Below are 27982 nucleotides of genomic sequence, written 5' to 3' on the forward strand. Positions count from 1 at the left end.
TAGCTACAATTAGGACAAAAGCAGTAACAGTAAGCAGGGGAGATAAAAAAAAAAAAATAAGTCAGTCCTGTCAGAGTTGTCACTTAAATTGCAATTCAATGACCAAACTGCTTTAGACACAATCCAAACCAAAGCTCAAGGGAGACTATTACAAGGCTTTGTAGCTCAGCACAAAGCTTGAAGAATTATATTAAAGCAGAAGAAAGTGTTCCTGCTTCCTCTAGCAGACAAGCAAAAAAAATTAACAATTATGAGCAGAATGGACATTAATGCTGAACCTGTCTAGGTTAGTCCAGTATTCACTCAGTCTTTCTCCTTCTCTCACCACTCTCCTCCCTTTTCTTTTTTGGAAGTACACTGAAAGAATTGAGTCTTGGTCCTAGTATGTCCCCCACACCTATGAAATGCTACAGCCAATCAAGGCAAAGACAGGGAGGGAGTGAGGGAGGGAGGGGAGAAGGAGGGAGGGGAAAAAAAGAAAGAAACTGTTGCACACAGAAAATTACCATCCATAGGAAGCCCTGGGCAGAAATTCTCCCTCCCTCTCAACCACCCATGGCTAGGTTTGACACGTCACTGCTAGTTTATCATGTCTTTGATCCCAGGGCAGCCCTGTTGGCCACAGCCTCTGCTCCGTTAACACATTCAAGTAGTAGCAAGATGGAAAGGTTATTTAAACCCTGTCTCCAAGTTCAGGCTTGCAAAACTTACAAGCACAGAAATTTGCATTTTGGCTCGGACAAGGAGAGAGTATTTGTTTACAAGTTAACAGTAAAGGTAAAACACCAGCTCGGAAAAAAAAAAAAAAATCCAAAGCTTCCCTGCTCTCGCCCCACCAAGTCTGACGGGCATCAATAGGGACTGTTGGATAAAAACTATAATAGGAAAGAGTCAGACAAAACAATTACTCAGCCAGAAATTGTTCTAACCCTAGGACAGTGGCAACCCAAACTAACTACAAGTGGTGTAAGCTGCATTTCAAAACAGGGATGATCCCTCCAGCACAAGCTGCTTTTAAAAAAGACACTCCTAGGCTGTAAAGACCTAAGATAAGAGGCACCTATACTGGATATTAAAAAAAAAACACCACTCTGTATCCTATAGAACGCTTACAGTATTTTGTCTTCCTCCAGCATACAGGACTAGTTCTAGTTAGCACCGCATTATGCAACAAAATGTGACAGTCACTCCAATGTTTTCATAAAGTCACAGTGTAGCAGCTAATTATATCCAGCTACAGTAAATTGTTCAGTTTCCTTCCAAGTAATAGTAATAATAAAAGATCATCCATCCATAGCAACTAAAGTTTCTAACTTGTTTTTATTTGTAAGTAAACTTAGGATCTTGCTTTTGACAAGAATATTCAAACCACCACACTAACTTTAACCAAAATTACAAAGGAGAACAAAAAGAAGGGATTAAGTAGGTTATGAACTTCTGCATTAGTGTTCTTTACTGTTTCTGACTGTTTTTCTGCATGAATGTTCTTTGGTGCTCCTCTAGGATTAAATAGTCGGTATGACAATCTGAATTTACCACTCCCTTTTTTTTCATTTTTTGCAATGAACAAGTGCTTAAGAGTTTTTTTTTTTTTTTCCCCCACCTTGAACATAAGAAAACCCAAAAAACATCTGCAATACACACCAGAAGAGATCTGTTCTGGAAGCAAAATCATAGCGCGGTACTTGTGTACCTGAAGCCTCCATCCCCTCTCTTTGGCTGCTGCCTTCTGTGGCAGTCCTGCAACACCTCCTCCTGGGCTACTGTGCCAGCAACAAACACTCAAGAACATTTCTGTGCTGCAAGCAAATGCCCGTCTGGTTGTACCACACTAAACAGCAATACTATCATTAGCTATGGGAAAGCTTCAACTATGGGCTGAATTGTTTGACCGGCTTTGTTTTGCTTTTATACAGACACGCACCCAAACGGCAGACTCAGCACATCTCTCCCAGAGAGGGCAGTCACCTGCTCGCATCCTGTCAAATGAAGCGGAAGTGCGGACATACATACTACCATCACTCAGCTGGACCATAACGACAGTGCACAACGCTAAATGACTACACAAGAGTTGATATCATCTATTTAGCACCCTAGCAAGAGTCAGAGGAGCTAGGCTCTGCACACAGAGTTTTGCCTACCAATTCGGAGACACCTGCATGTTGCGGAAGTATCCAGCCCGCAGCGGGAGGGAAATCAGACTACTCCTGAGTGCTTAACGTAAAGTATTTTTAAAATTCTAGTCACTCTTGAACAATGCAGTCTTTTTTTGTTTTGATTTTGGGGGGTTCTTCCCTCCCTTTTAAACCTGAGGTTATAGTGCTTAGACTATCAAATCAAAAAGGTATAAAGGCAGCAATTTTACTAATGATCCAAAAGCAAAGCTCATCATAACCTCTGTAACGAAAGAAATTTCTTTATGCCACCATCAGGAAAAAATTCCAGGCTTCATTTTATTAATTTACAGAAAAATATCTTGCACCCCTCCTGGGAAACCTGCATGTTTGATTACCTCTCTGAAATGCCTGTACCCCTATGCATGCAGCATAGAGAATAAACAGGAAGAATTACAGATATGTATGTGGTCGCAGGGTCATGATCTCATTGCATTTACAGAGACATGGCGGGATAGCTCACACAACTGGAATGCCGTCATGGATGGCTACATGCTTTTTAGGAAAGACAGGCCAGGAAGGCGAGGTGGTGGAATTGCTCTTTATGTGAAAGAGCAGCTGGAATGGACAAAGCCAGCCAAACCTAGGGGTGGATGAAGAACGAATCAAGAGCTTATGGGTGAGGATTTAAAGGGCAGGCTAACATGGGAGACACTGTTGCAGGTGTCTACTACAGGCCACCTGACCAGGAAGAGGAAGTCAATGAGGTCTTCTACAGACAGCTGGGAGTAGCCCCATATCACAGGCCCTTGCATTCATGAGGGACTTCAATCACTCTGGTATCTGCTGGAAGGACAACACAGCAAGGCACAAACAGTCCAGGAGGCTCCTGCAGTGCACTGATAACTTTTTGACACAGGTGGTAGAAAAGCCAACAAGGAGAGGTGTGCTGCTTGATCTTGTACTAACAAACAGAGAAGGATTTGATGGAGATGTGAAGATTTTGGGCAGCCTTGGCTGCAGTGACCATGAGATTGTGGAGTTCAGGATCCTATGTGGATGAAACAGGGCAATAAGTAGGATCACAACCCTGGACTTAAGGAGAGCAAACTCTGGCCTCTCTGGGGCCAAGCTGAGTTAGGGCCCTAGAAGGAAGGGGGGTGGAGGGGTCCAAGAGAGCTGCTTAATATTCCAGTATCAGTTCCCCCAAACTCAAGAGCAGCGCATTCCAGGAAGAAAGAAGTCCAGGAAAGGGGGCAAGAGACCTGCATGGATGAGCAGGGAGCACCTAGAAAACTTAAATACAAGAAGAAAACAGACTGTGGAATAGGGGACAGACCACTTAGGAGGAATATAGGAATGTTGTCAAGAGTATGCAGGGATGCGATGAGGAAGGTTAAGGCTCATTTGGAATTAAATGAGATGGTAGATTTCAGGATTCTGCAGGAAAATAGTAATGCAACAAGCAGGACTGCAACTCTGGACTTCAGGAGAGCAGACTTTGGGCTCTTCAGAGACCTACTTGGAAGAATCTCATGGGTTAAGGTCCTAGAGGGAAGGGGAGTCCAGGAGAGCTGGCTAGTATTCCAGCATCACTTCCTCCAAGCTCAAGAGCGGTGCATCCCAAGGAGAAAGAAGTGCAGCAAAGCAGGCAGGAGACCTCCATGGGTGAGCAAGGAGCTCCTGGCCAAATTCAGACAGAAGAAGAAAGTACACAGAATGCGAAAGAGGGGACAGGCTACTTGGGAGAATTATAGGAATGCCTTCAGAGTATGCAGAGATGCAACGAGGAAGGCTAAGGCTCAGCTGGAACTGAGTCTGGCAAGGGATATTAAGGACAATAGGAAGGGCTTCTTCAAATGCATCAGTAGCAAGAGAAGGACTAGGGAAAATGTGGGCCCACTACTGAATGCGGCAGGGTGACAAAGGCTACAGAGAAGGCAGAATTACTGAATGCCTTCTTTGCTTCAGTCTTCACTGCTAAGGGCAGCCCTCAAGAACCACAGAGCCTGGACGTGAGGAAGAAAGTCCAGAGAAGGGAAGACTTTCCTTTGACAGAGGAGGATAGGATTAGAGACCTTCTGGGCAAGCTGGACATCCACAAATCCGTGGGCCCGGATGGGATGCACCCACGGGTACTGAGGGAGCTGGCGGATGTTGTTGACAGGCCGCTCTCCATTATCTTGGAATAGTCCTGGAGAACTGGAGAGGTGCCTGAGGACTGGAAGAAAGCAGGTGTCACTCCAGTCCTCAAGAAGGGCAAGAAGGAGGATCCAGGCAACTACAGGCCGGTCAGCCTCACCTCCATCCCTGGAAAGCGGATGCAACAGCTCATTCTGGATGTCATCTCCAGGCATATGGAGGAAAAGAAGGTGATCAGGAGTAGCCAGCAGGGATTCACCAAGGGGAAATCCTGCTTAACCAATCTGATAGCCTTCTACGATGGAATGACTGGCTGGTTAGATGAGGGGAGAGCAGTGGACGTTATGTACCTTGACTTCAGCAAGGCTTTTGACGCTGTCTCCCATAACATCCTCCCAGATAAGCTCAGGAAGCGTGGGTTAGACAAGGGGTCAGTGAGGTGGATTGAGAACTGGCTGAAAGGCAGAGCTCAGAGGGTCGTCATCAGTGGCATGGAGTCCAGTAGGAGGCCTGTGGCTACTGGAGTCCCCCAGGGCTCAGTACTGGGCCCCATCCTGTTCAACTTTTTCATCAGTGACCAGGATGAGGGGACAGAGTGCCTCCTCAGCAAGTCTGATGATGCTACCAAGCTGGGAGGAGTGGCTGACACACCAGAGGCCTGTGCTGCCATTCAGAAAGACCTGGGCAGGCTGGAGAGTTGGGCAGAGAGGAACCTCCCGAGGTTCAACAAGGGCAAGTGCAGAGTCCTGCACCTAGGGAAAAATAATCCCAGGCACCAGTACAAGCTGGGGGCTGACCTGCTAGAGAGCAGCTCCGCAGAGAAGGACCTGGGAGTGCTGGTGGATGACAAGTTGACCATGAGCCAGCAACATGCCCTTGTGACCAAGAAAACCAATGGTATCCTGCGGTGCATTAAGCAGAGTGTTGCCAGCAGGTCAAGGGAGGTGGTCCTATCCATCTACTCAGCCCCAATGAGGCCTCACCTCAAGTACTGTGTCCAATTCTGGGCTCCCCAATACAACAGAGACAAGGAACTGCTGGAGAGAGTCCAGTGTAGGGCTACAAAGACGATTAGGAGCTGGAGCATCTCTCTTACAAGGAAAGGCTGCGAGAGCTGGACCTGTTGAGCCTGGAGAAGACTGAGAGGGGATCTTATCAATGCCTACAAATATCTTAAGAGAGAGTGCAAGGGGATGGGGCCAGACTCTTCTCAGTGGTGCCTAGCAACAGGACAAGACAACAGCCACAAACTGAAACACAAGAAGTTCTGCATGAATATAAGGAAGAACTTCTTTCCTGGGAGAGTTAAAACCTAGAACAGGTTTCCCAGAAAGGCTGTGGAGTCTCCTTCTCCGGAGATACTCAAAACCCACCTCGACACAGTCCTGGGCAACATTTGCTAGGTGACCCTGCTGAGCAGGGAGGTTGGACTAGATGATCTCCAGAGGTTCCTTCCAACCTCAACCACTCTGCGATTCTGTGATCAGGGCTAGAAGGAGGCAATTTTTCTTTAAATTCTTTCATGCCTTAGTGATTAACACTAATATTCCCTCATTTCAAGTCTGATAGCTGCAAAAATCTCAAAAATATACCTCAAAGGACTAAGACTGTGCCATCCAATTCCCCAAAGAATTTTATATAAAGTTGTAATTAGACATAACCAACATGAAATATTAACTTCTGAGTAAACTAATTCTGACCAATACATACCCTGAAATGACACAAATCAAAGCCAATGCCTTCAAGCTTCAAAGCAGTAGGATTAACTTTGGTTAATACCAAGAGAGTTCCTTCACTATAAAGGGATAAGTTTGCTTTAGGATCACTGCTAACACATAGAAGGTAGAAATGGCATCATCCACTGCAAGAGAGTAAGTAGCAAAGAAAAAAAAAGAAGAAAAAATCAAGTATCCCCCAAAAATATCAAGGGGAGGGGGGAGGACAACTTATTAAAGCTATAGAAGGTGCACAAAACTTTTATTTTTGCTTTCTAGCATTCTAACTAATCCAACTATTTGAAGTCTCATCTACCTTAGGGCTTCTGACCTTTGAAAACAAGTCACTTTGCAGACAACCTCACCTGTCTGGTGGCTAAAGAGAGAGGAATTACTTTCTGTTTTTTAAGCTCGTTTTCCTCCATAAGCATTAAGTATCATTGCCCTCTGGAGACAGCAGGATATGACCTCCACACACAATGGAGTGTGAGGAAAAAAAAAGGGGGGGGGAGCTCAAATAGCATTTGAATACTATTTATAGGCAAACATTCCACTTGAACTCTTTTCTTTGATTTTCTAGCTTTCAAGTGGGGAACTGAATCCAAATCTATTATAACTGCTTTGATAAGTCTAGATGAAAGTTTGTATTGGGCTTCTGCTTTGCCTGCGTTTCTGATGCTTCACAGAAAATAGCTCTGGCTCAGTACAAAATTCAGTGACTATCTGGAAAAACAAAGTACAAATACTAGTACACTTTGGAGTAAAGAACTAAGAGTAAATTTAGAGGGTCAGGACCATCACTAACTTAATGCAGAAGCCAATGTATACACCAATTACACGTGCCAAGCAAGCCAGAATACTTAAGTATTTTCAGAGGTTGACCAAGTGCCCATTTCCCCACTTTCAGAAAAAATGAAAATCACCATAATGGTATACAGCACAAATGAATGTATAAATTCATGCTTCAAACTGAACATTTGAATACCCATTATTAATGAAACCTCTCATTTAAGAAAATCTGCAGCCCTCCAGTATAATGTCATTAAATGCATCCTGCTTAAACAAAATAGCCTGAAAATAATCTCTCTAGGAATGCCACAGTAAATCGGATTGTAAAGCAACAACAACAAAAAAAATCATGATACTGCAATCTTCAGGAAAAAAAAGCAAATTATTTTACCTAGACCCAACTTGAAGAGAGAACACCACATCCATCTGCTTCTGATGCATTGCAGGGAAAGGGGAAAACACCAAGTACAGAAAAGTCCTGTAAGTCTACTAAAGCAAATTTCTTCCACCATTTCTCTCCAGATCATAGCTCTTACGTAACAGACTAAAATTAAACTGTTCTACCTCTTCTTTCACCTTTGCAGTTTAAGATCTTCAGACACTGGGTGCACTCACTGTAAGAGAGCCAACAGCACTGCCACAATAAAAGTTTTGCTCTTTTCATCACAAGATCTTCCCGCCTGTTCCTTTCCCTGTAGGGGCTTCCAAAAGATATTGCTCGCTTTTGAGGCAAAAACAACTGGAAATCAGACAAGGTTGGTAACAGAATTCTTGCTAAGAACCATTTGAAAGAAAAGCTAAAATTCCAGCCTTTTTAAGGATTTAGATTCAAGAACAGATTTCTTGAATTCTATGATAAGGACATACCCAAAACAAATGTAAGCAAGTTAATGTAACTTGTTCTGGTAACAGTTTTTTGGAAAAGTATTAGTGGATTTGAACATATTCCTTTCATAAATCATCATTCCCCCGCTGCTGCAAAAAGGCACACAACAAACTGGGATGTATAAGCAAAAGCACAGTTTGCAGGACACATGAAGTAACCCTCCTACATCAGCTCAGCTTGATTAATATGACTAATTTGGGCAAACAACAATAACTGGAGATGCGTGCAGGGATTCCAGAGAACAAGTGGAGATGAAGATCTAGAGAATGAGAACTAAGAGAACAGAAAGACACAGGGGTTTTATTTAGCTTAAAGGAAAGAAAACCAAGAAAGATGATGATATTCTCCAAGCAGATTCTGAGAACAGCTGCAATTAACAAGGGAGCACTGGTCTTGGGTACAGTGCATAATACACACCAAAACACACACACCAAAACAATGCCACTTAAAACCTGTCAAGTGCTTTAGTACAACTATTTTCCTCCTTTCTTCACGAAGCACTTTCAAAGAAGCTTAATCCCCTACCCCCCCCCCCCCCCCCCCCGCAAAGTAACCTATTGCAGCACATAAGGTTGAGGATAGACATGAGGAAAAAAACCTTCCCATCCTAAGGACAGCAATTGGCTTGGCATGTTGTGAAGTTTCCAAAACTGGAGATAGTTTGTCAAGCCAGTTCTTAGAGCCACCCGTCAGGAACAGCACAGGCACCACTGAATTTGCCTGGGGGAGAGGGAAGAGGAGGAGATGAACCAGATCTACTGATTTTTTTTTTTTAATAAAGTTTTAGGAAGCTCTACAAAACTTTAGGAAAAGGCAATGGCTAAATAGCAAGTTAACAACTGGTGTTTTAGAGATAATACTTTGTTACATAGGGAAAATGTCTTTACCAAACTGCACTGTATCTTTTGTTCCCACAGCAAGTATTTTCTCAATGGATATAAAGAGGATAAATTTGTGCTAGGTAGTAATATTTCAAAAAACATTTCCCTGTATGTATATTTATTCTCAAATATTTAAATATTTCATATTCACAAGGAAGACTTTACTAAAAATCATTTAAAGAATGTTTTACCACAGGTAAGGTATTAAATCTACATAATAAAAAAACCCAAAACTTCAGAAAAAAAATCACTATTTTGTGAAAGATGCTCATGTACTACAGCTTCTTTTAAAACACAGGATTTGAGTTCCGAGCTTTCAAAATGAGGACTTACCTCTAAGAAGAAACAAAATAATTTATACTAGGCAATGAAACTACTCATTCCTTGCTGAAAAAGAAGAAAAAAAAACTTGCTTCCATTTGTAGAAGCAAAGATGACTAATAAGGTATTTCATATAATCCAGTGAAAATTAGTTTGATTATTGTTAAAAAAGTAGAAATTGGTAATTTACACTGATATCGTAATTCATTTCCTCTACAGACTCATGTTTACTCTAATTGTTCCCTAAATATACAATAGTAATATTTTGCTAAAGACTAATTGCCAATGAGGGAAAAAAAAAAAAAAAGGTTAACCTGTTGACATCTACTGACAAGTATTAATGATTCAGTTTTATCTTAGTTCCCTCCGATACTTTTTAAAATCCGATCGTTTACTACCACTGCAAAATGGGGAGAAAAACAACATACTGTAAATTAATGCTGCAAGAAAATTAATTCAGAGTGTCTTGAGACTTGCCACAGTACAAAAACCTGAGGGTTTAAGCTATTCTCACAGAAAAAGGTAACAAGTAGCCTCGTTTCCAATGTAACTATGTTATATCTCACAGTATACTTCCCATCATCCCCAGAATGGGGCTATACATGCACACTACTGCTAACTTGATCTATCAGTCTGACTAGCATAGAGCTAAGTGGCTAGCACTAGTTACTGCCATCACCCTTCACTATTCAGCTCAGTAAGTCCGAATTTGAAACCTGAGCAGGGAGATTCAGATCCAATTTCATCATTTTTGTATTACACAGCATTCATTTAATATTCGAACTATATTCTAACCAGTTTTAAATTCAGATTTTATCATTGCGTGCTACAGGAAACTATATAGCTGAAAAATGCAGAAAGCCATCAGAAAATGTAAACTTAAAGCCAATCCCATGTAACCTTGAGTTATTTACGAAGTATTAAAAGAGTCTTCTTGATGGAGATACAAGAAAAGAGATAGGCTTTTTAAAGTGCATCATGATGGTGAGCAGATACCAAGAAAAAAGCCACATTTGACGAACACAAGCTTGCTCAGTTAGCAACAACTTTCTTTCAGGAGGCCAGTATCTACACTCCTTTCTTTTGCAGGCATCACAATGACAAAGAAAGAAGTGTCCCTTTAGCTAAAGCTCAAACAGCATGTACACAAATGAAGCCTAAGAACTCAGAAATCCTTACCATACCCAAATAGGATACATTCAATGGATAAGATATTTTGATTAACAGTAATGCTCTCCAGAACATTAGTTTTAAGTGACCTCTGAGGTTTGAGCTGGCGTTCAATTTCTTTTCTGCACCTGGTTAACATCATAGATCCGCAGAACTATCTTGCATATGATTTTGCTACACAAGATCTCTACTTACCACCTCTAAGCAAGCACAGACCTGAAGAGTATCAAAATAAATGCTTGTTTCAACATACTTTCATGTCCTAAAATCATCTTAGCCTGCTCATATTACTATGCCTTCCTGACTAAATCATTAGTTTTCTTTCATAACAAAAATCCAAATCAAATCAAAAACTCCTGAAATCTTTACTTTAAGAACAGTCAGAGTTAAAAGAAAAGATTCCTAAGCGTCAGACCGAGTCTTCATAGCTCCCTTCTGCTCTGTAAAGGAGATCGAGTCCCAGTACAGGCCATAGTATTACACCTCTCCCTCTAGGCAAACTGGCAACAGTAACGCAAAATCCAGCACAGGGTTATTTACCCCAAGCAAAGGCTGAATATGGTATTTTCATTTTGATGGATGAAGAAAGCATACTTATAAAATATACTAGAATTTCAGCTCAGTACAGGCTAAATTCCATTTTCATTCCAGCATTAAACTGAAAGGTAAATAAAGCACCAGTTCTTCTGTCTTGCCTGAACTGTCCCTCCTTACTTACTTAGATGGAAGCTACTTGAAGCACTGCTGTAACAAGCAGTCCTGAAGATCACACCCAAGCAGTAACAGTTTTTAAACCAGAAATAGCTCCATATTGGAAAAAGAAGGCAAAACAGATTTGGTCTCACAGAGGGAGGAGCTGTGGCAAAAATAAAATAAGGTAAGAGTACAATAGGAAGGAGAAGTTAAGTTAAAAAAAGATATATCCAGGAAATGAGGAAAAAGAAGGCTAAGGGAGAGTTGCATAAATTGTTCATGGTAGAGTCATAAAGCATTCACCGATTAACAAGCACCTCTGATGGAGAATTATCCTGGCTAGTTCTAATACTTCACAAGTTAAAACTTAAGGGTTTTTGTCTTGCCTCCCTCCCCACAGAAGAATCACCTGTGTCAGAAAAAAAAATTCCAAGAGCATAGCATTCCAATCAAATATTGTGCCTGTCTGACACAAGAAAGCATTAAAGCATTACAACAATTGAAAAACAGTTCTTTACAGCAAAACCCAGCTGAATGGAACAAAAACAAGAAAATACAAAGTTGGTACATTTAAAGCAAAATTTCAAAATACTGGCGTTAATTTGACTAAGAGCGGGAAAGGCCAAAGAGATTAGAAAAAATATTTAAATCATGCAAAAACTTTAAAGTTACCATGAATTCATTACAGAAAGCTCAAAGAGCCATATTAATGATTCAATTACATGCACAAATTTCAGAGAGCTTAGCCAACTTCTACAAAAGCACAACACATCTGTAAGTGTCACATACCATATATTCCTTCCCACTCTGAATCTTTAGATGGCGAAGAAAGAGAATGAGTAAGTCACTCTAATGTGCCAGTACGTCCAAAGGCAAAAGTATTCCAGTTAACAAAACAGTCGTGATTTTAGGAGTAGCACAGTCTTGACTTCTAAAGAAGCTTCTAGAACATAGTCTACAGGGAGGACAACTACAGCTCACTCCCTCATAAAAAACAAGTATTTTCATCAGCAGCTTTACTGAAAAGACTTTCCCCAAACAAGAATTTTTAAAAAAAATAAATAACAAGTTTGGTCACATCACCAAAAAAAGAGGTTGGTTTGAGGACATGGGGAGTGGGTAAATATACAAGAGATATATTCACGCTGGAAAGCATTCAATTTTACAGCTACTGAATTTTGCTCTACTCTGTTTATTCCAAAACAGGCAGATTTTATCTGAGTCCATTTGTATTTTGACCTCTTGACTAAATAGCTGATTGCTTCTTCTTTCTGCCCTCCCCAGCTCCAGAATACATATAATTTTTTTCCTTCATTTTACAAAGTAAAATCATTTCTCAATCTATGATTAAAATTCACCAAGCATTAGCAGAGATTTGTTATTAAAAACCAATTTCTCTTTGACCATTTACTTCACAGCAGTTACACTGCACCTCATCTCTCCAACTCTCAGATACGCTAACATTCTTCACTTGTGCAAAGGTATTAAGTCATTTTTAGTCTTATAAAACCTTGTTTTCTCCTGAAATATAACTCTGCTCCACCTTTTACTCCCTGTTTGAACACAAAAATGACTTCTTGCACTTGTTGCATTAAGCAAATCCTTGGCTGAGCACCAGTTCCTCTCCAAAATGTCTGATTTTCTCACTAGCCTCTCTGTAGCACTAGCAGGATTTCTGAACACGTTACTCCCACAAGTCTTCTTACTATACAAGTCTATTCTGGGACCAAAGCAAACTCGTATTTGCATTTTCTATTTCAGAAGTACCAAGTGTAGCTGTGCTAAGACCCAAGATGCTGACTCTTTGCCACTAACCTTGTACTCAATGCTGAAAGCTTTAAAGTGTCAGCTTGGCCCAAGCTGGCAACACCTGGTTAGTGTGCTGTCTTTTAACATAACCAGCTGTGAGCACTAACAAAATCCCTCCCCATGTAGATACTCAGCAGAAATCTAAAGCTGTCTAGTGTTAGACAAAGAAAGCCTCTGCCACTTTGTTCTGCATGTATTCTTCAATGCTTCATTGTCAAAGCAACTGAAATTCACTGTGAGGAACAGGCTCAAAGATTTGTTGTTAAGGTCACAGGCATCCAAGGTATTTTCCTCAAGTTCAAAAGCAGTTCAGCAGCATTCTGTATCCCTTCTCAGAAAATTCAGCAAAACCATGCTGAAATACTAAAGCCATGATACTTAAAGCACTGAGGAAGTTATAAAATGTTAATCCTTGGAGTTTTTTTTTTTTTTTTTTTTTTTTTTTTTTTTTTTAAGTGCAGAATACACCAAACAGGCATCCAGGACTTTTATTCACCCATGTGCTTCACCAAGACCTTTCTTTCCTCTTTCTTTAAGAAAAAAGAAACAATAAAAAACAGCTTGCATTCTTCTAGAAATTGGACTGTGCTAACATATGCAAGCCATCTGATGCCACCCTTCCTGATGCTTAAAAAAAGAAGGACCAGAAAATTAAATAGCTTTAACCTCTCAGACTTTTCCCCAACTCTTTGGAGGTGTGTTTCCCTCTCTTAAAAACACAAGCTGAGGGACCCACTGAGTAACCTGCCAAGGAAAGCAAGACCTGCTTCTTCTAAATGGCCAGGACGGATTAGAAAGGGTAGAAGACTCTCGTACCTACATGGCACCCATTAATTCATGGTGGCAAAAAGTTCTTATCCTCCAGCAGTCAACTACTGTCTCAAAAAAAGACATTTAACGGGCAATTTTACTGAAGTTCCACAAAAGAACTGCAATTCTTTCATACTGGAATACTAAGAAATCAACATTACTCTAACAGTGCAGTTGAATGTTTCCAGTGTAAAATATGAATCCACTGTCAGAATATTAAGAATCTGTTTAATAGAAACATTGTCTCTGCAAAGACAATCTTCAAACAGAATTGTTTTCTTTCCATAGGTTATTTTATCTCTTTTGCTACTAGCAGTCAAAATTGAAGCTTCCTTTTAATAATAAAAATAATTTTTAAAAGGCTTTGCTTGTTCATGATTACTTTTCAAAATCAGAATCCAACTGTTATGACAGGAATTTTCTTCAGTTTATGAAGAGAAAAAGCAACTCATATTTATGACTTCCATATTTCTACTTTAGAATGATACAAGTATCTCGGTCTTCAGAATTTAAAACTAACTTTTTGTGAAATAGCACCATGACTGAAGGTTGTTTAAAAATGCTTAACTTTTCACAAAGCGCTTATGCTTTGTTTAAACACATCAGTGACAAAAATCTGTTTGTCCAATTTAATCAGCCAGCTCATCAGAAGCTCTAGTAAATGTAAGGAATTTAACTGCTGTGCGTGTGCACGCATTTATATACATAGGTGTGTATATTTATTGCTGTATTAGCTGAGAGGGGAGTAAGCTATCTAATGCTAGAAATTCTAGTAATAGCTGTCACCACTCAGCATCCAAGCACACAAAACATTAAGATATTTAAACATTCAAAATAGAAGCAGAATAAAGAAGCTGAACTAGCAAAAGTATGGGTAAATACAATGCACAGAAAAATGCATAGACAGTTCTACTCAAACTCAGACCTCTACACTAGCATACACAGGTTTAACTGGCTCTCAAATCAAGACAGTTACTTAAATAAATAAATCTGTCTTACAGAGAGCAATGGCTGGTAGCCACTTCTGCATAGGTGATCTGAAAAAAAATATTTCATCTGGCCATACTTTCCAGAAGTAATAACCAGCATGTTCATGTGAGATCTGAACATTAAAGGATGCCAGAAAAATAAGTAAAACCATTTTTTTAAAAAAAAGTCATACTCACAAAGATCCTAACAACATGGAGATGAACCTTGTATGTGAGGAATACTAAGAAACCCAGGGGACACTGAATGCAAGGCCAGTTCTACTCCAGGTTGAAGTCAGGATCAAGTTTTGCACGGGAGAAGGGATCACCTCAGTGAAGGCCAAGCTACGCCAGAAAAGCATGTCAGACAAGACTGCAGCTGAATTATTTATTCATGCAACAGTTCTAGGCTTCCATGTTGTCATCCACTTTCTGCAAGCTATCTTTAAAGTTGGGGACTAACTTGCTTTCCCCAAACCGCACAACAACACAAAAGCATAGCACTGGGCCATTTTGTCTGCTGCCACAATAGATAGCTAGAAGGCTCATGGAGGTGCAGAAAGGGTATTTTCAACCAAACCAGAGACACGATTGTGAACTCCTATAAAGATATCTGGAACTTCTCCCAGAAACATTAGCTGCCTTTTCAGTACTTCTGAATTACAGCTTTTACTAATAAGCTGTCAGACTCTGTCTCTGTTAGGTGAGTCTAATGATATTTTTAAGTATCTGAATTTGCAGCGGTAAAGACAAGTACTCCTTGGTTACAGGACCTTCTCAAAGGTGTTTTCAGTAATTTGACCGCACACATTCATATCCACATAATGGAATTAATTTTGTCCAATTAATTTTTAGAGAAGGAGATGGTGCTCAAACAGAAGGGCTCCAGCAGATTTGCTCATCTTTTCATATTCCTTCTATTTTTTCTGTCTCTACTCAAAGCACGAGGAGAATCGAAGCATGGGGACCTCAAATCAAAAGCGAACTGTCTTAATTCTGGGGACAAATGGCAAACTACTGTTTAGAAATCTAAAGAAAGTATTTTTATAGATATTACAAGAAGCAGTGGTCCCTCCTAGATTTGTTAAATACTCTGAAGTCATTTTGAATGCTGCAAACCTAGACATAAGCACATAATTCAAGGACCAACTGCCCTCATAACACTAGCCGTAAGACACCTCCACTGACAATTTATAAAGTCAGCAACAGTTTTAGAGGATATCAGTCATCAAGGTACATGTAAGGAAATGCTGCTGATTCTCTTAAACAGCAACAACAAGAACATCCTTAAAAAGAGATCAAATTATTCAAATCCTTTGAGTGGCCAGATTATCCCAGAAATACTCCATCTATCCTTCAAAGTAAAGTTTGGTCCACAGGAGTTAACATCAAGTTAGATAAACTTGCAGCAACTTAAAGTTGGAGTCCTGAACTTAATGCAGATAAGAGATTACAAAATACATATATATAAAAACACGGGCTAAGTCAAAATACTAAGACAGATGGATGCCTGAGTGCCTTGAACCCTCCCAACCCCTGGAATGAAGTTATCCTTTAGAAAGAAAGCTGTCTGTAGCAATGATCAAAACCAGGATTTGTTTCAAAGTTCTGGGGTTTACATCTTTTTGTCACTGGAATTTTGAAACAATACCAGGAATTTTCAATTTCACTGCAAACACCCAATTCACAAATTTTAGAAAAGTTTACATTAGTCAACCTTTCACTAGAAAAGTAATAAGCGTAGTGCCAGTATGTTTACTTAGTCTGGTTCTTTAATTTAAATATTACATACGTATATTTCAACAGCCATATCTCAAAACTATGGGAAGGTATTTTTGAGAAAGTCGAAACAGAGAAACTAGTGTTTCACCTTTGAATTTCTGGAAATAATGAAGAGTTATATATTGACCATAGTATTAGAGAGAAAAACATCACTTTAGCAAGCCTACTTTCTTCCATTCTCTCCCCTTTAATCCTCCCTCTGGTAATAATACGTAATATAATCTGGTTAACAAAATGCCATTTAATTCAAATTCTCTTTTCTAATTTTAGATGTAAATAAACACCAAACCAAGCAACCTTCAACACCTGTAAGAATTATGTTCAACTGCCCATCATCACAGTAATTTCCAGACTTGTAAGTTTTGATCCTGTATTTACAGATTGCCAGATTTGCACGCAAGTTAGTTTCAGAAAAATACTCTATAAACAGCATACCTGCTGCCTCCAGCAAGGCTTCTAGTCTTGCTTGTGTTTCTGGATCCACAGTTCTCAAGTCCGCACCTTCTGCAGCACTCGATAAGAATAATTCCGATGTGGTTTTAAGTACTGGGTTATCAAGATCTTCTTGGTCCAAAATAAATGATTCGACCTGTTTGCCAAGTTAGAAAAATAATTTTTAACATTTTTGAAATTTTATAGTAAATTTAGAATACTAAAAAACCCACCACAGACTTTAACTACATCATCATCATCATGTTTTAACTACACAGATTGCAGGACACAACCATGAAAGTTAAGCAATCAATTCACTGAAAAGGTGGCTGAAAGCAGAAAGGAATAAATGCTACATGAAAATAGCTTATAGTAGAAAATGACAAACAGCAGCAGCTTAAAGTACAGCGAGGGTGACTTAGACTAAACATTACCAAAAGCTGCAGACATTTGGATAGTTAGTCACCAGAACTGATGGCCACAAGATGCTGGAGCATCTTTGTCACTAGATGTCCATCTGTCCTGTTATTTAAAAAAATATATCAGTAAAGTCTTTACTATGGTTGAACTTATCTGAGAGATGAGGATGGAACGAATGATTTCCCGAGACCCCTTGCAGTTCCATTACTTCATTTTAAAACTAGTTTCAACTAATATAGCACAAGGATTTTATTAGAACAGAAACAAGATGGTTGACTAAAATTCAAAAATAAAATATTCGGTTCCATTGACATTTTCTAGACAAGAACAAATGTGTAACAGTTAAGCAAGCAACTATTGCAACTCAGCACCAATAATGCTGTCCCACCAGTGGTCACAATCTCAAAATACAAGTTCATGGAATTACACAACATAAAACATTGTAGTTTTATAACAGCTTGCCAGAGTAAACAAGGAGGATACCTGACTCATACTCTAATGAGAGTAGAATTATATTTTATAATCTGTCTCATGTTCAGACATACCACTCTATTTTCAGTAATATTTTTAAATAAAAACACAGACACTATTTCATAGTTAAGACATCACCTGTTCAATGTTTTACTGGTACCTTCAATAGCCCTGGAAATGAAGTATGCTAGTTATTCAACTATTGCCATCTTTCCCATTTTTTATCACAGTCTCATCTTTATTTCCCCCTGTATTTCCTTTAATTTCCCTCCTCCCACTAGCTTCCTCAGCAGATGACTACCCCTACACTCAGTCCTATGACACACCATCCACGTTAAAAAAGGGACATTCTTCAAAAGTTCATTCTTCAAAAATCTAACCAGGCCATCTGCAAAGGCATTAAGTGCCCTTTTGTATGAAGGCTGTTAACATGAGTCTGGGGAACTACGCCTAGCACCGTGGTGCGCCATCGTCTAACGTTAATTCCTTCCCCTTTTTGATACGTAAATGTTCTGCAACATTATCCCTTGGTGTCCAGCCAAACACAAGGTTAGTATATGAATAAAACTAGCGTTAGGGAGAAATACAGTACCTTAAGAACACACAGCGTTTCTTCTGTCTCTTGCTGGATATGTGTGATACTGGCCAGTTCACACGTATTCTAACTAGTATGCCAACACAAAAAGATTAAAGCCAAAGCAGCAGACTACCATTTAGGGTTTTAAGGAGCAAGATTTCTGCATGGATCTAGACAACACACAACAATCCTAGAATAAGAAAACTGTCACGATGAGGAAGACTTAAAAAGCAGAAGCTTAGTGACCTGAATGAGCGATAAACATTATTTCTACAAACAAAAAAGAGCATCCGCTTATGATCCACAGCAAAATACATTCCTACACTAAGACTCTCCTCTGCAGAATTCAGATTTCAGATTATGTTCATCTAGCAAGTTTAAGAGCTCCCAGCTGGCATAAGGTCTGATGCATAAATGACCTCTGGAAAAATTCACACTTATCCACAGGAGTAGTTCAGGTTATTTCATTATTCACCCCCACATAAAGCAAAGCACTTTGCCTTGAACAAGTCACTTACACCAATATGCACTTCAGCTAGAAATACTATTCATTATTGCAGTAATGTGCATGACCCAATGACTTGGAAAAAGAATCTCACTATGTATGTAAGTGGCTAGCCCTTACATATAGTTCAGAATTATATACTAGCAGTTGCACTACACGATAACTGACTTGTTTCAGTTAGGCTACTAAATTTATCAGCAGTCTTCCCCTTTGAAGATGCACTAGAAAGGATAAAGTTGCTACCTATTATTGAAGTAACTAGACATATAAACAACAAATAACTACATCAGCCTTCAGAGTAACTTCCGGCAAGCTTAGCTTTCAGCTTCGTGGGAGCCCAGACAAAAGCAGCAGATCCACCCTGTGTCAACCTCCTCAGAGACTGTCCCACTGCATGTTTTAAAACTTCATTTTTGACCCTGTTCTAATGCACTGAAGCAAGGATATGGACTATTTCCTCCTTGATTGCTGCCAGCACAAGCTCATTTGTGTACTTACAGGACATTTCCTGCAGCAATACACTTTTAGCACCTGAATCAGCGTTAACTTACCACTCAAATATTCTGTCACCTATCAAGGGACTCCTCTCTCTCCAGTAGGAAGCACGTTTTGCTTACATGAATGACAACTTCAGACTAGAACAAAGTCTGTCTTTTCCATATTGACTCTGTAAATGCTACTTACTAAAACTGAATTAGAGAGCTTTTACTTAGGGCACAAACAGGACTAGTATTAGTGCAGTTTGTGCTACCAAATCACCCTACTGCCTTTCAGCTTGTCTTTAGGTTTGCAACTGTGCTTCCAGAAGCCTTACATATATAAAGCAAGATTTTTGCCTGAAACTTTAAATATGTCCGTTATTTCACATCATAGCACTGCATTTGCCATAAACTTAAATACAAGAGAGGTAATTGCTTCCATTATTTCTGCACATGTTCAGTATCAATCATTAGTTTTTGTTTTGATTTCAAACAAGTTTTATACGCATTTTCAAGTAAGAATGGACAATGTTTCTGTAAAGAGATGTGGTTTCTCACTCAGCTGGGTATCTCATCTCTAACAGTGGAGCAAGGAATTACCTAATCAACCAGATGTCTGATGTGACTGAAAATAACCTTATTAATAAAATATTGGGGAAAAAAAATCAAATTACCCCAAAACATACCAAAGGTAAGTTTTATTTCTTAAATAAAAAGTAAACTTTGTAAAAAACATATTTAGCATTATTAACACTTCTGGAAGACTCACTATAGCATTCCTGTAGCAAATTTTAGGCACTCTATCACAATCAAATCTGTAGCAAAGTGACAGAGTAACCGGTCATTGCGCTATTTTTGGACTATTTTTCAAGCTGCTCCAGGCAGTTAATAAGCATCTTAAGGCTCATTAGGAATATACCAATCCAAGACATTAATTGCCAAAGTAACTACAACTGGAAGCAATTCCCAACCAAAAATGCAGCACAAGGTTGCAAGTTGCTAGCCATAGGGAACCTGCAAACAGGGCAGTAAACATCAGTGCGCTTCACTACATCACCGTGTTTCACTTTCATCCACAGGAATGATAGACCTTTAGTGAAGTACTGCCAAGGACAGCAGGCATCTCGCAGCTCCAGTTACACACTGGTTCTTCCCTCCCTCTATAGCCGCTACATTCACAGCTATTTGGACTCAACTACATCAGTATTTATACGTCAATACCATGACTGAGTTTACCTCAGGTCAGGGGTATGTAAAGGCAGCTTGGCAAGTACTAAAAATCAAAACTAACACTAGCAATTCTTATGAGACGGGCAGTGAAAGGGAAGTTTAGAAATATATCTTCTAATATTAGAACTATATTGATCTTTCCCACATTGTGTTTAAGATTATTATTATTGTTATTATTTTTAAGATATACTTCTGTGCCAACAAGAACTAAGCTCTAGGTTACTGGCAAAAAAGTACTTTTCCCAGAATAGCTCAGACCTGTTCACAAATAGCCTATTACTGATACAGGCTACATGCATGATGGAAAAGCTTCCTATTTGAGCTATACCAGCCCCATTCTTTCGTTTTTTCATGGCAGAGGAGGACAGCAGAGGCTGCTCATTGTACCGTTCTGCTTTTATTTGTGCAGTGAACTAGTATTTCTGGGAAGACTATCTTTACAAAAAATTTTGACTGGAAAGAGAAAGGTACTAGCAAATCACTTCCTTAAATCTGAATTTTCCAGATACACCCAAGTTATTAACAGTTTTTTAAGGTAGGAAGTCTCCTTGTATTATGTTCGTAAAGTGCCTACAAATAATGAGGACCCAAGTCCTTGACGGGGATGCCTAAGGAGTATTAAAATACAAATAAATTACTACCTGTTTCTCTCTTTTATATTAGATAATCCTCCAAATTATTTGTATGACAATTCCATTTGGATATATATCTAAATAAATAAATATATATATACACACACACAGAGGGACCTTGGCTTCCTTAAGGTAAATTAAGCCTGTATATTTGGCTGAAGGTTTATATACACATGAAGTTCACATATATGAACTTTCAGCCAGATGTATTGATATAAGAAGCTGAAATAGATCACAGTAAGATACATACTTGCTTTGTTGGCTTGAGCTATAATTTCTGAAGACAATTCCCTCAATAAAAAGAAGTTTTAGCCTGAGAAAAGATATGTCCCTGAGATCTGTTAATCACTAGAAGATCATTTTTAAGCTCTGGCCCTATGGATCTTTGATTTCGAGGAGTTCTCAACATACAGTGTGTGTAAGCTGGCCCAAGGTTTCAGTGGCCTTGGAGATATTTCTATGTCGGTAGCAAAAAAAAGCAGCATCACTTCCCATCATTGCTCAGCTTATAGCAAGTGAGACAGCTATCAGACTCTTTCATGAGCTGATTTAACACACTCAAAGGGCAGAAAACTCAAGAAAAAAAAAGAGCGCAGATAACTTTCTGCCACTTTATTGGATTTCTAAGACTTACAAGAAGGGTCTGATAAGCAGGAACTGTGACAACACCACTCTCTCCTGGAAATAGCAAGACATTTGATCAGATTGTCTCCCTGTGAAGTTAAAACCTGACTAACATGGGCCACCCAAATCTGAGTAGAGCTTTTAGTTCCTGCAGGCCTTGTTAGCTTAGTGATCTATAAAATCTAGTTTTACATGTATTTAAACACTTTTTTTTTTGGGGGGGGGGGAAGGGGAATGACATGAATCTTATCTCCACTTGCAATAGAAAGCTGAAAAATTAGGAGGTTGGCCTAAGACAGCTGTTATTCCAAAATACGTTAAGCAATTACAAGGTAATGAAACAAGCAGATATAGGATCTAGTCTGTAGCATGCTTATTTCAGACTACAGGTTCACCCTGCAAACACTACTGCAGATGCAAGGTAAGAACACATACAGCACTGACTTCACATCTTGTTGATGGAAACCAGGAAAGCAACTTCCAAATTAAGTATGGTCCCAAAGTCTGATGTCCAGGTATTAAAAAAAAAAAAAAAAACAAAAAAAAAAAACTGTGTAGTATACTCTTGATGTGTTAGCACACACCCGAAGCAACCGCAGCATTGATTTCTGATTTCAGAGCGGCCTAAAAGTGATGGGTGCTAAATTAGCTACTAAGCATGGCCAATATTGTGTCAGCAGGGAGTAGGTCCTCTCTGCAAAGTCAGGCCCCGTCAAAGGATTTCAAGTCTGGCATCCAAATTCTCTAGTCAATTCTGAAAATTAAGACTACTGTTTGAAACGCTCTGATAAAGTAATAAATCAGAATTAATGCTTTATGGGACTACACTTCCATGTCAAATATTGATCCTAAGTTTCCAATTTTCCTGTGTTAATACTAGCAGAAAATTCATAAGCAGGCATTCATGAACAAGTCCCTGTCAAATGGTCTACAGAAAACAAGTTTAATCACTGATCTAATTTCTCCTTCTTAAACAATCAATTGACAGCAGATATTCTTATGCCAATGACAAAAGTCAAAATTAAATAACTTTAGTTTTGAAAACTACAAACTACCTCTTACCCCACACATTACCCAGAAGTCTCTGGATAAAATTGCCCGACTCCAGGTTCCTCCACAAAGAAGAAATCTGCAATTCGTTTTTATTAAACCATGGTTCTGCAGCAATATGACCAGGACATAACTGTACTCTTCAGTTAACCATCACAAAAATAAGCCACAAAACGCAGATGGAGTCTTCTTAGTACAAGAGGCAAGCAACATTAAAAAGTCCCTCTGCAGAGCAGAAAAGAAAGCAACAAGGCTTCCTCATTATTCCAGTCACTACTTCAAAACATTCTCTGTTAAAAAGCAGGCTATAGCCATCACATATGTCTGATAAACAGAAGCCTAACTATGACTAAAGTTTTCCTAATTGACAAATGAATCTTTTCTTTTGCAACAAGGAGTTGCCACATACAGAACTGAAACGGAGGGCTGACGTGTATGGAGAATTCACACAAATCCCAGCAAACTGACCATCTCTTCTTGATGTGTACAGTCTTACTCAAGAAAAACATTAATTGGAGATAGACCAATAAACCTAAGGTAAACATCATTTACACTAAGCACTACGTATTTTCACGTACTCAGACAACTCTAAATCATGCTTTCAGTGTTTCAACTCCTTGGGCGTTCAGATTCCCTCCAACTAATCATTTTTTTCTACCTTAAATCTTCCCTACATTTCTTCTCACCTCCATTCAAGGAACAACAGGTATAGCTCAGTTTTCTGACTTTACTGAAATACAGAATAGGACTGCTGTACAAATTTATCCAGGGCTTCTAGGGTGGGATACTAACTCAAGTATTAGATCACAGACATTAAAACAAAATGAAAGAAACTTTGAAAGACAGGAAGAATAAATGCATTTGTTTGCTGATGTAAAAGCCTACACCTACAGAGACAGTAAGTATTCTAAGCCCCAAGGAACACGTTTCACACTGATGCACAAACATAAAAAACAACCTAAGTAATTTCTAGATAACTTTTTAAGATCTCTTGTCTACCCAAAAGGATACAGCACTCAAAAGCACATAAACGGACCTGATAAACATAGCGTGGTCTAGTAAATAAATAACCTCTTCCCATCCCCACCTGTACCTTTGAGGCAGAGTGTAGGTCTACAATACTTAAAATGACTAAATAATTTTAAGTTACCTAGAGGTTTATATCAGACTGAAAATCATACTGGGCTTCCTATCATTCTCAGAGCTGAAGCTAGTGGTAGATTTTTTTTCCCAAGATCTGCCTAAACAAGTTTGTGTGTGCTCTGCTGCTGCAAAAGCAGCCAACTCCACAGCAGACCTACCGATGCATCAGCTATCCATTTAAAGAAAAACTATCATAATGAATAATACAGCAGAATCTCACTCTAAAATATTCACTGAAAACCTCAAGATGCAGTAGGAAAAAGGACTTTAAAACATAACTATTGTAGAAAATAAAAAACAATGAAAAGATGTACATTCTACTCCAGGTATTAAGTTTAACATAACAAATGCCAAATGCTTTAAGTGACTACTTCACTTTTTTCTGGTACTACTTTTCTCTGGCTATCCTGTTGTGTCAAAGATGAATGTTTGTTCATAACAGATGACGCTACGAAGCCACCCTCATTGAGGAAGATGCCTTGGATGTAGATCTCCAGCCCTAAATACTGATGTCTTTCACCTTGGTTTGAAATAGGACAAATTTATTATCTATCAGCCATGTTGGGATCATTAGTTTTGCTCATGATTTTGGATAGGGAGGAGTTCAACAGAATTAGAGATTTTCCTTGAAGAAACTCCTAGTTAATTAGTAATCTGTATGCTTTACTAAGGCAAATGAGGACAATAACTTATAGACCTAGCTAAAGCTTTATGTCTGTGGCACATTAAAATAATCCAAGAGACACTTGGTAGTTGGTTTAGTATTTGTCAGCCAGTAAAATATTCCATTTCTTACTTGACAAATACAATTTTTTTTCCCTGTAGGACTGGTATATAGATAATTTTCAAATTCTCTTCTAGTCAGGAGAGCCAGTAAGACACGCTCGTTCTCACTTACTGTCAGCATTCTGATACACAAAACATAGTAATTCAACCATGAGTAGCTCCACTCAGTCCAGTACACTTTTCCTTCAGATTCCAGGATACTTCAGAAGACCTAAAGATGAAGTTGGAAAAACCTCTGCAAGTAAAAGGCAGCAAATGATGACTGAGCAGTCTGATCCCACGAAACACAACTAAGAAATAACAAGATCCTGTACAGGACCAATTCTTTCAATGTCTTACAGCCAATGTCTTACAGTCATTCATAAGTGTTTTTCTAGATGTGTTTGAGCAAAATACACTGGAATAGGTTGCCCAGAGAGGTTGTGGAGTCTCCTTCTCTGGAGATGTTCAAAGCCCACCTGGATGCAACCCCATCTAACATGCTCTAGGTGATCCTGCTTGAGCAGGGGGGTTGCACTAGATGATCTCCAGAGGTCCCTTTCAACCTTACCAATTCTGTGAAAAGATACATAATATTGCAAAAATTGAAAGTCATTTCTACTAGCTTATAAAAAGTTCAACTAATCAACATTTATATTGCCAAGAGTAAAAGAAAGAAAATATACCCTGTTACGATGTCTTTCCATAAATTTCACTTACTCAGCTGTTCCTCCAAAAACACACAAAAATGAAACCTCTGCCCCTTTATATCAAATAGGAAGGGTCTGTTTTCAGGGGAGGGGGAAGGAAAGAAAAGATGATCTATTTGTTAATGAGATATGCTTGACTGACTTGTAACCTTTTGGTGTATCATTCCAACTAAATGAACCCTTAAATCCAACTATCAATTCATCTGTGCCTCCTTTTTTCTCTTAGTCAGAGATAGCACGGTTTTATGACATGCACTGCAGTAAAAAGGGTGCTATAAAAACAGTATTTATATCATTTGAAAGTTAAACTAATTTTTAGTCTATCATAGAAGGACAAGGTTGCACGAGGTATCAGGGAAAAGGTTTATATTAAAAAATAACACCTCAGGCCAGATGCTTTTCAAAAACTTACTAAGTTTACAAAAGAACTTGAGCAACCCACTGATTTCTGAAATCTTTATAGTATCCCATTCCTCATGCAGACATTCCCATTATGGGGATAAGCTTTAAAAGAGGATTTTAGGTGGTATTTGCAATAGTGTACATGGTCCAGTATTAAGAAGGAAAGGTATCCATACAGTGAAAATTAAAGCATCCTACTGCTTAGTGTGAAGCCCTGGGGTTCAGACCTTAACTGATACACCGAGTTGTACAAGGAGCTCTTAAATGAGATGTAGAAGCTACTTTTCTTTCTTAATGAAGTTTTGCTTCCTACTTCAAAAAAAATGTAGGAAAGGTTCCTTTTTTGATGTAAGTCAAACTCTCCTCAGTTTTAAATGCCTCAGAGAGGCATTTTGCACCCATCCCCTGCTACAATGATTTAGTGTTTCTAGAGTACCTTTGTGTTAAAGGAACTCAAGATGACTTAATTAGATCAAAGCTATGCAGCTTTCTCACCTGCAGGGGCCAGAACCCAGTTTTGAACTCCCTCACAAACATGCCAATCCAGTAACACAGCAGACCCCAGTTCTAAAGGCCAGACCACATGCACGCATAGGGAAAAAAAAAAAAAAAAAAAAAAAAAAGGTGACTTTCTATTTCTCTTCCTTCCAATTCTACTCTTCCTTTGAATGAATGTGGCAGGGATGGGTTAAGTTCTAAGTACAGGACAATGTTGCAATAGCATCATTCATCTGTCCTTAAGGCTGCATCTGAAGATCCTTTAAAACAAACAAAGGAGAGATGAGAGCATCCCAGTGTCAACTCCACCAGGGAGCAGCTGGGTAGCCCCAATTTAAACCAGAACATGAGAACTCTCAATTTCCCAGGTGTAACCTTGCTTTGCATTAATGTTGAAATGAACCCTTTTTCCCCAGACTAGTTGATTGATGAAACCAATGTGTAAATCTGCAACTAAATATAGATGCTCTGCTAAATTTGGTAAATCTCTCTTAACCAAGTGAATGCATCACATATTATATAATTACATAGTAGTATTTCACATCTTTACTTTTTGCACCTATCATTAGAAAATAGTTGCTGACATTTACTTTAGGCCATTTACTCAAACTGGGTCAATCTATCTAGAAGAGGAACTAGAAATTTGCAAGAACCTTTAGAAATCAGTTCATTTTAAGATGTTATTGAATAGGAAGTACTAACTATAACTAGACAGATTGTTTCTAACTACTGGAGGTCAGACTTGGAAAAGTATTAGGATATCTAGTGAGATTTTTCAAGAATTAGATGCCTAGTCAGGCTGGGCATGAATGAACACCCTACCAAAAAGCCATCTGCATCATTAAACATCTAAACACTTTTGGAAATCTTGACCCCATTATTCCTCAGTGTTTTCTAATCAACATATAATTCTAAAAGAAAAGAAAATCTAATTTGTTAGGCCTTCTACTTCCTCAACTTTGAACGAGCTAGTCAAAATAAGAAAAACTTTAGCAGTTAAACTGAAATTTCTCCCCCCCCCCCCCCCAAGAGAAGGCTTTTCTGCAAAATATTATCTATCTTAACTTGCAACAATTTTTTGTGTTTCTATTACTTATGGTAGATAAAATGCTCGTATTTACACTATTTAAATATAATACACAAAGCAAAATATTTATAAGCAATGAACCTCAGAAGTCAAAGATGTGTTCTGTATAGTTTTAGCAGTGTAATGTTAAGAGGGTTTACTGACATAGCAATTACTGTAATAGCTTACATTGCCAATTTAAAACAAACTATTTAAGTATTTACCTTTTATTTAAAATAGATTTTTTAAACTCAAAAACTTGTAAAAAAATAAGCCCTAGAAAAAAATCTCTAAGTACTAAACTGATTTGGAGTGCGTACCATTAGACTCTTAATTCTACTCATTGTAGGAGGCAGGTTATGTCTGATTTTTAATTATGCTTTATGTAAATATCCCCAGAGACTTATGCAATAGGTACAGGCTTAAGTAAGGCAAACTGGTGAAGGCAAGCAGCCTGCTCTGGAGAGGGAAACTGAGAACCCAGTTGACTCTATAACCAAAGAGTGGATGAATTTCAGTTGTCAGTAAAGAACTCCAAAACTCTAAATTACAGAACACAAGAGATTTGCTACATTCATACACTAACAGCCCAAAGCCACTTACTGAACTGAGCTCTAAGACCCTTTGGTGCTTTTGTCAGCCCAGCTGGTTTCTTCTACTTGATTTACAGTGGATCAGCAAACCACGCAATCTTACAAGCACTAACCCTGCCATATTTATCATTTGCTCCAATTCCATATTTCTACATCCCAGTTTTCTGTTAAGACAGTTTTTGATAAGAACTCGCATGCTTTGCGGCCAAAGTTCTCAACAACCAAGAATCCTACAGACTCCTCATACATGTACTATTAATCACTGTAATGCCTGCAAGCCGCCTCCTTGACCCACAGGCTTCACA

General features: G+C 38.9%; 1 protein-coding gene across 6 annotated transcripts in view; it reads right to left on the reverse strand.

Moving 5' to 3' along the window:
* ANKHD1 (ankyrin repeat and KH domain containing 1) overlaps positions 1-27982 on the reverse strand; it is a 121896-nt gene that overhangs the window by 90188 nt on the left and 3726 nt on the right. For all 6 annotated transcript variants that reach the window (XM_062587499.1, XM_062587498.1, XM_062587496.1 and 3 more), the window contains exon 2: positions 16516-16669. In XM_062587499.1, coding sequence (XP_062443483.1) covers positions 16516-16669 — 154 coding nt within the window. The remainder of the gene's footprint in view (positions 1-16515; positions 16670-27982) is intronic.

This window comes from Rhea pennata, chromosome 14 (genome assembly GCF_028389875.1).
Source record: "Rhea pennata isolate bPtePen1 chromosome 14, bPtePen1.pri, whole genome shotgun sequence".
Classification (NCBI taxonomy): domain Eukaryota; kingdom Metazoa; phylum Chordata; class Aves; order Rheiformes; family Rheidae; genus Rhea; species Rhea pennata.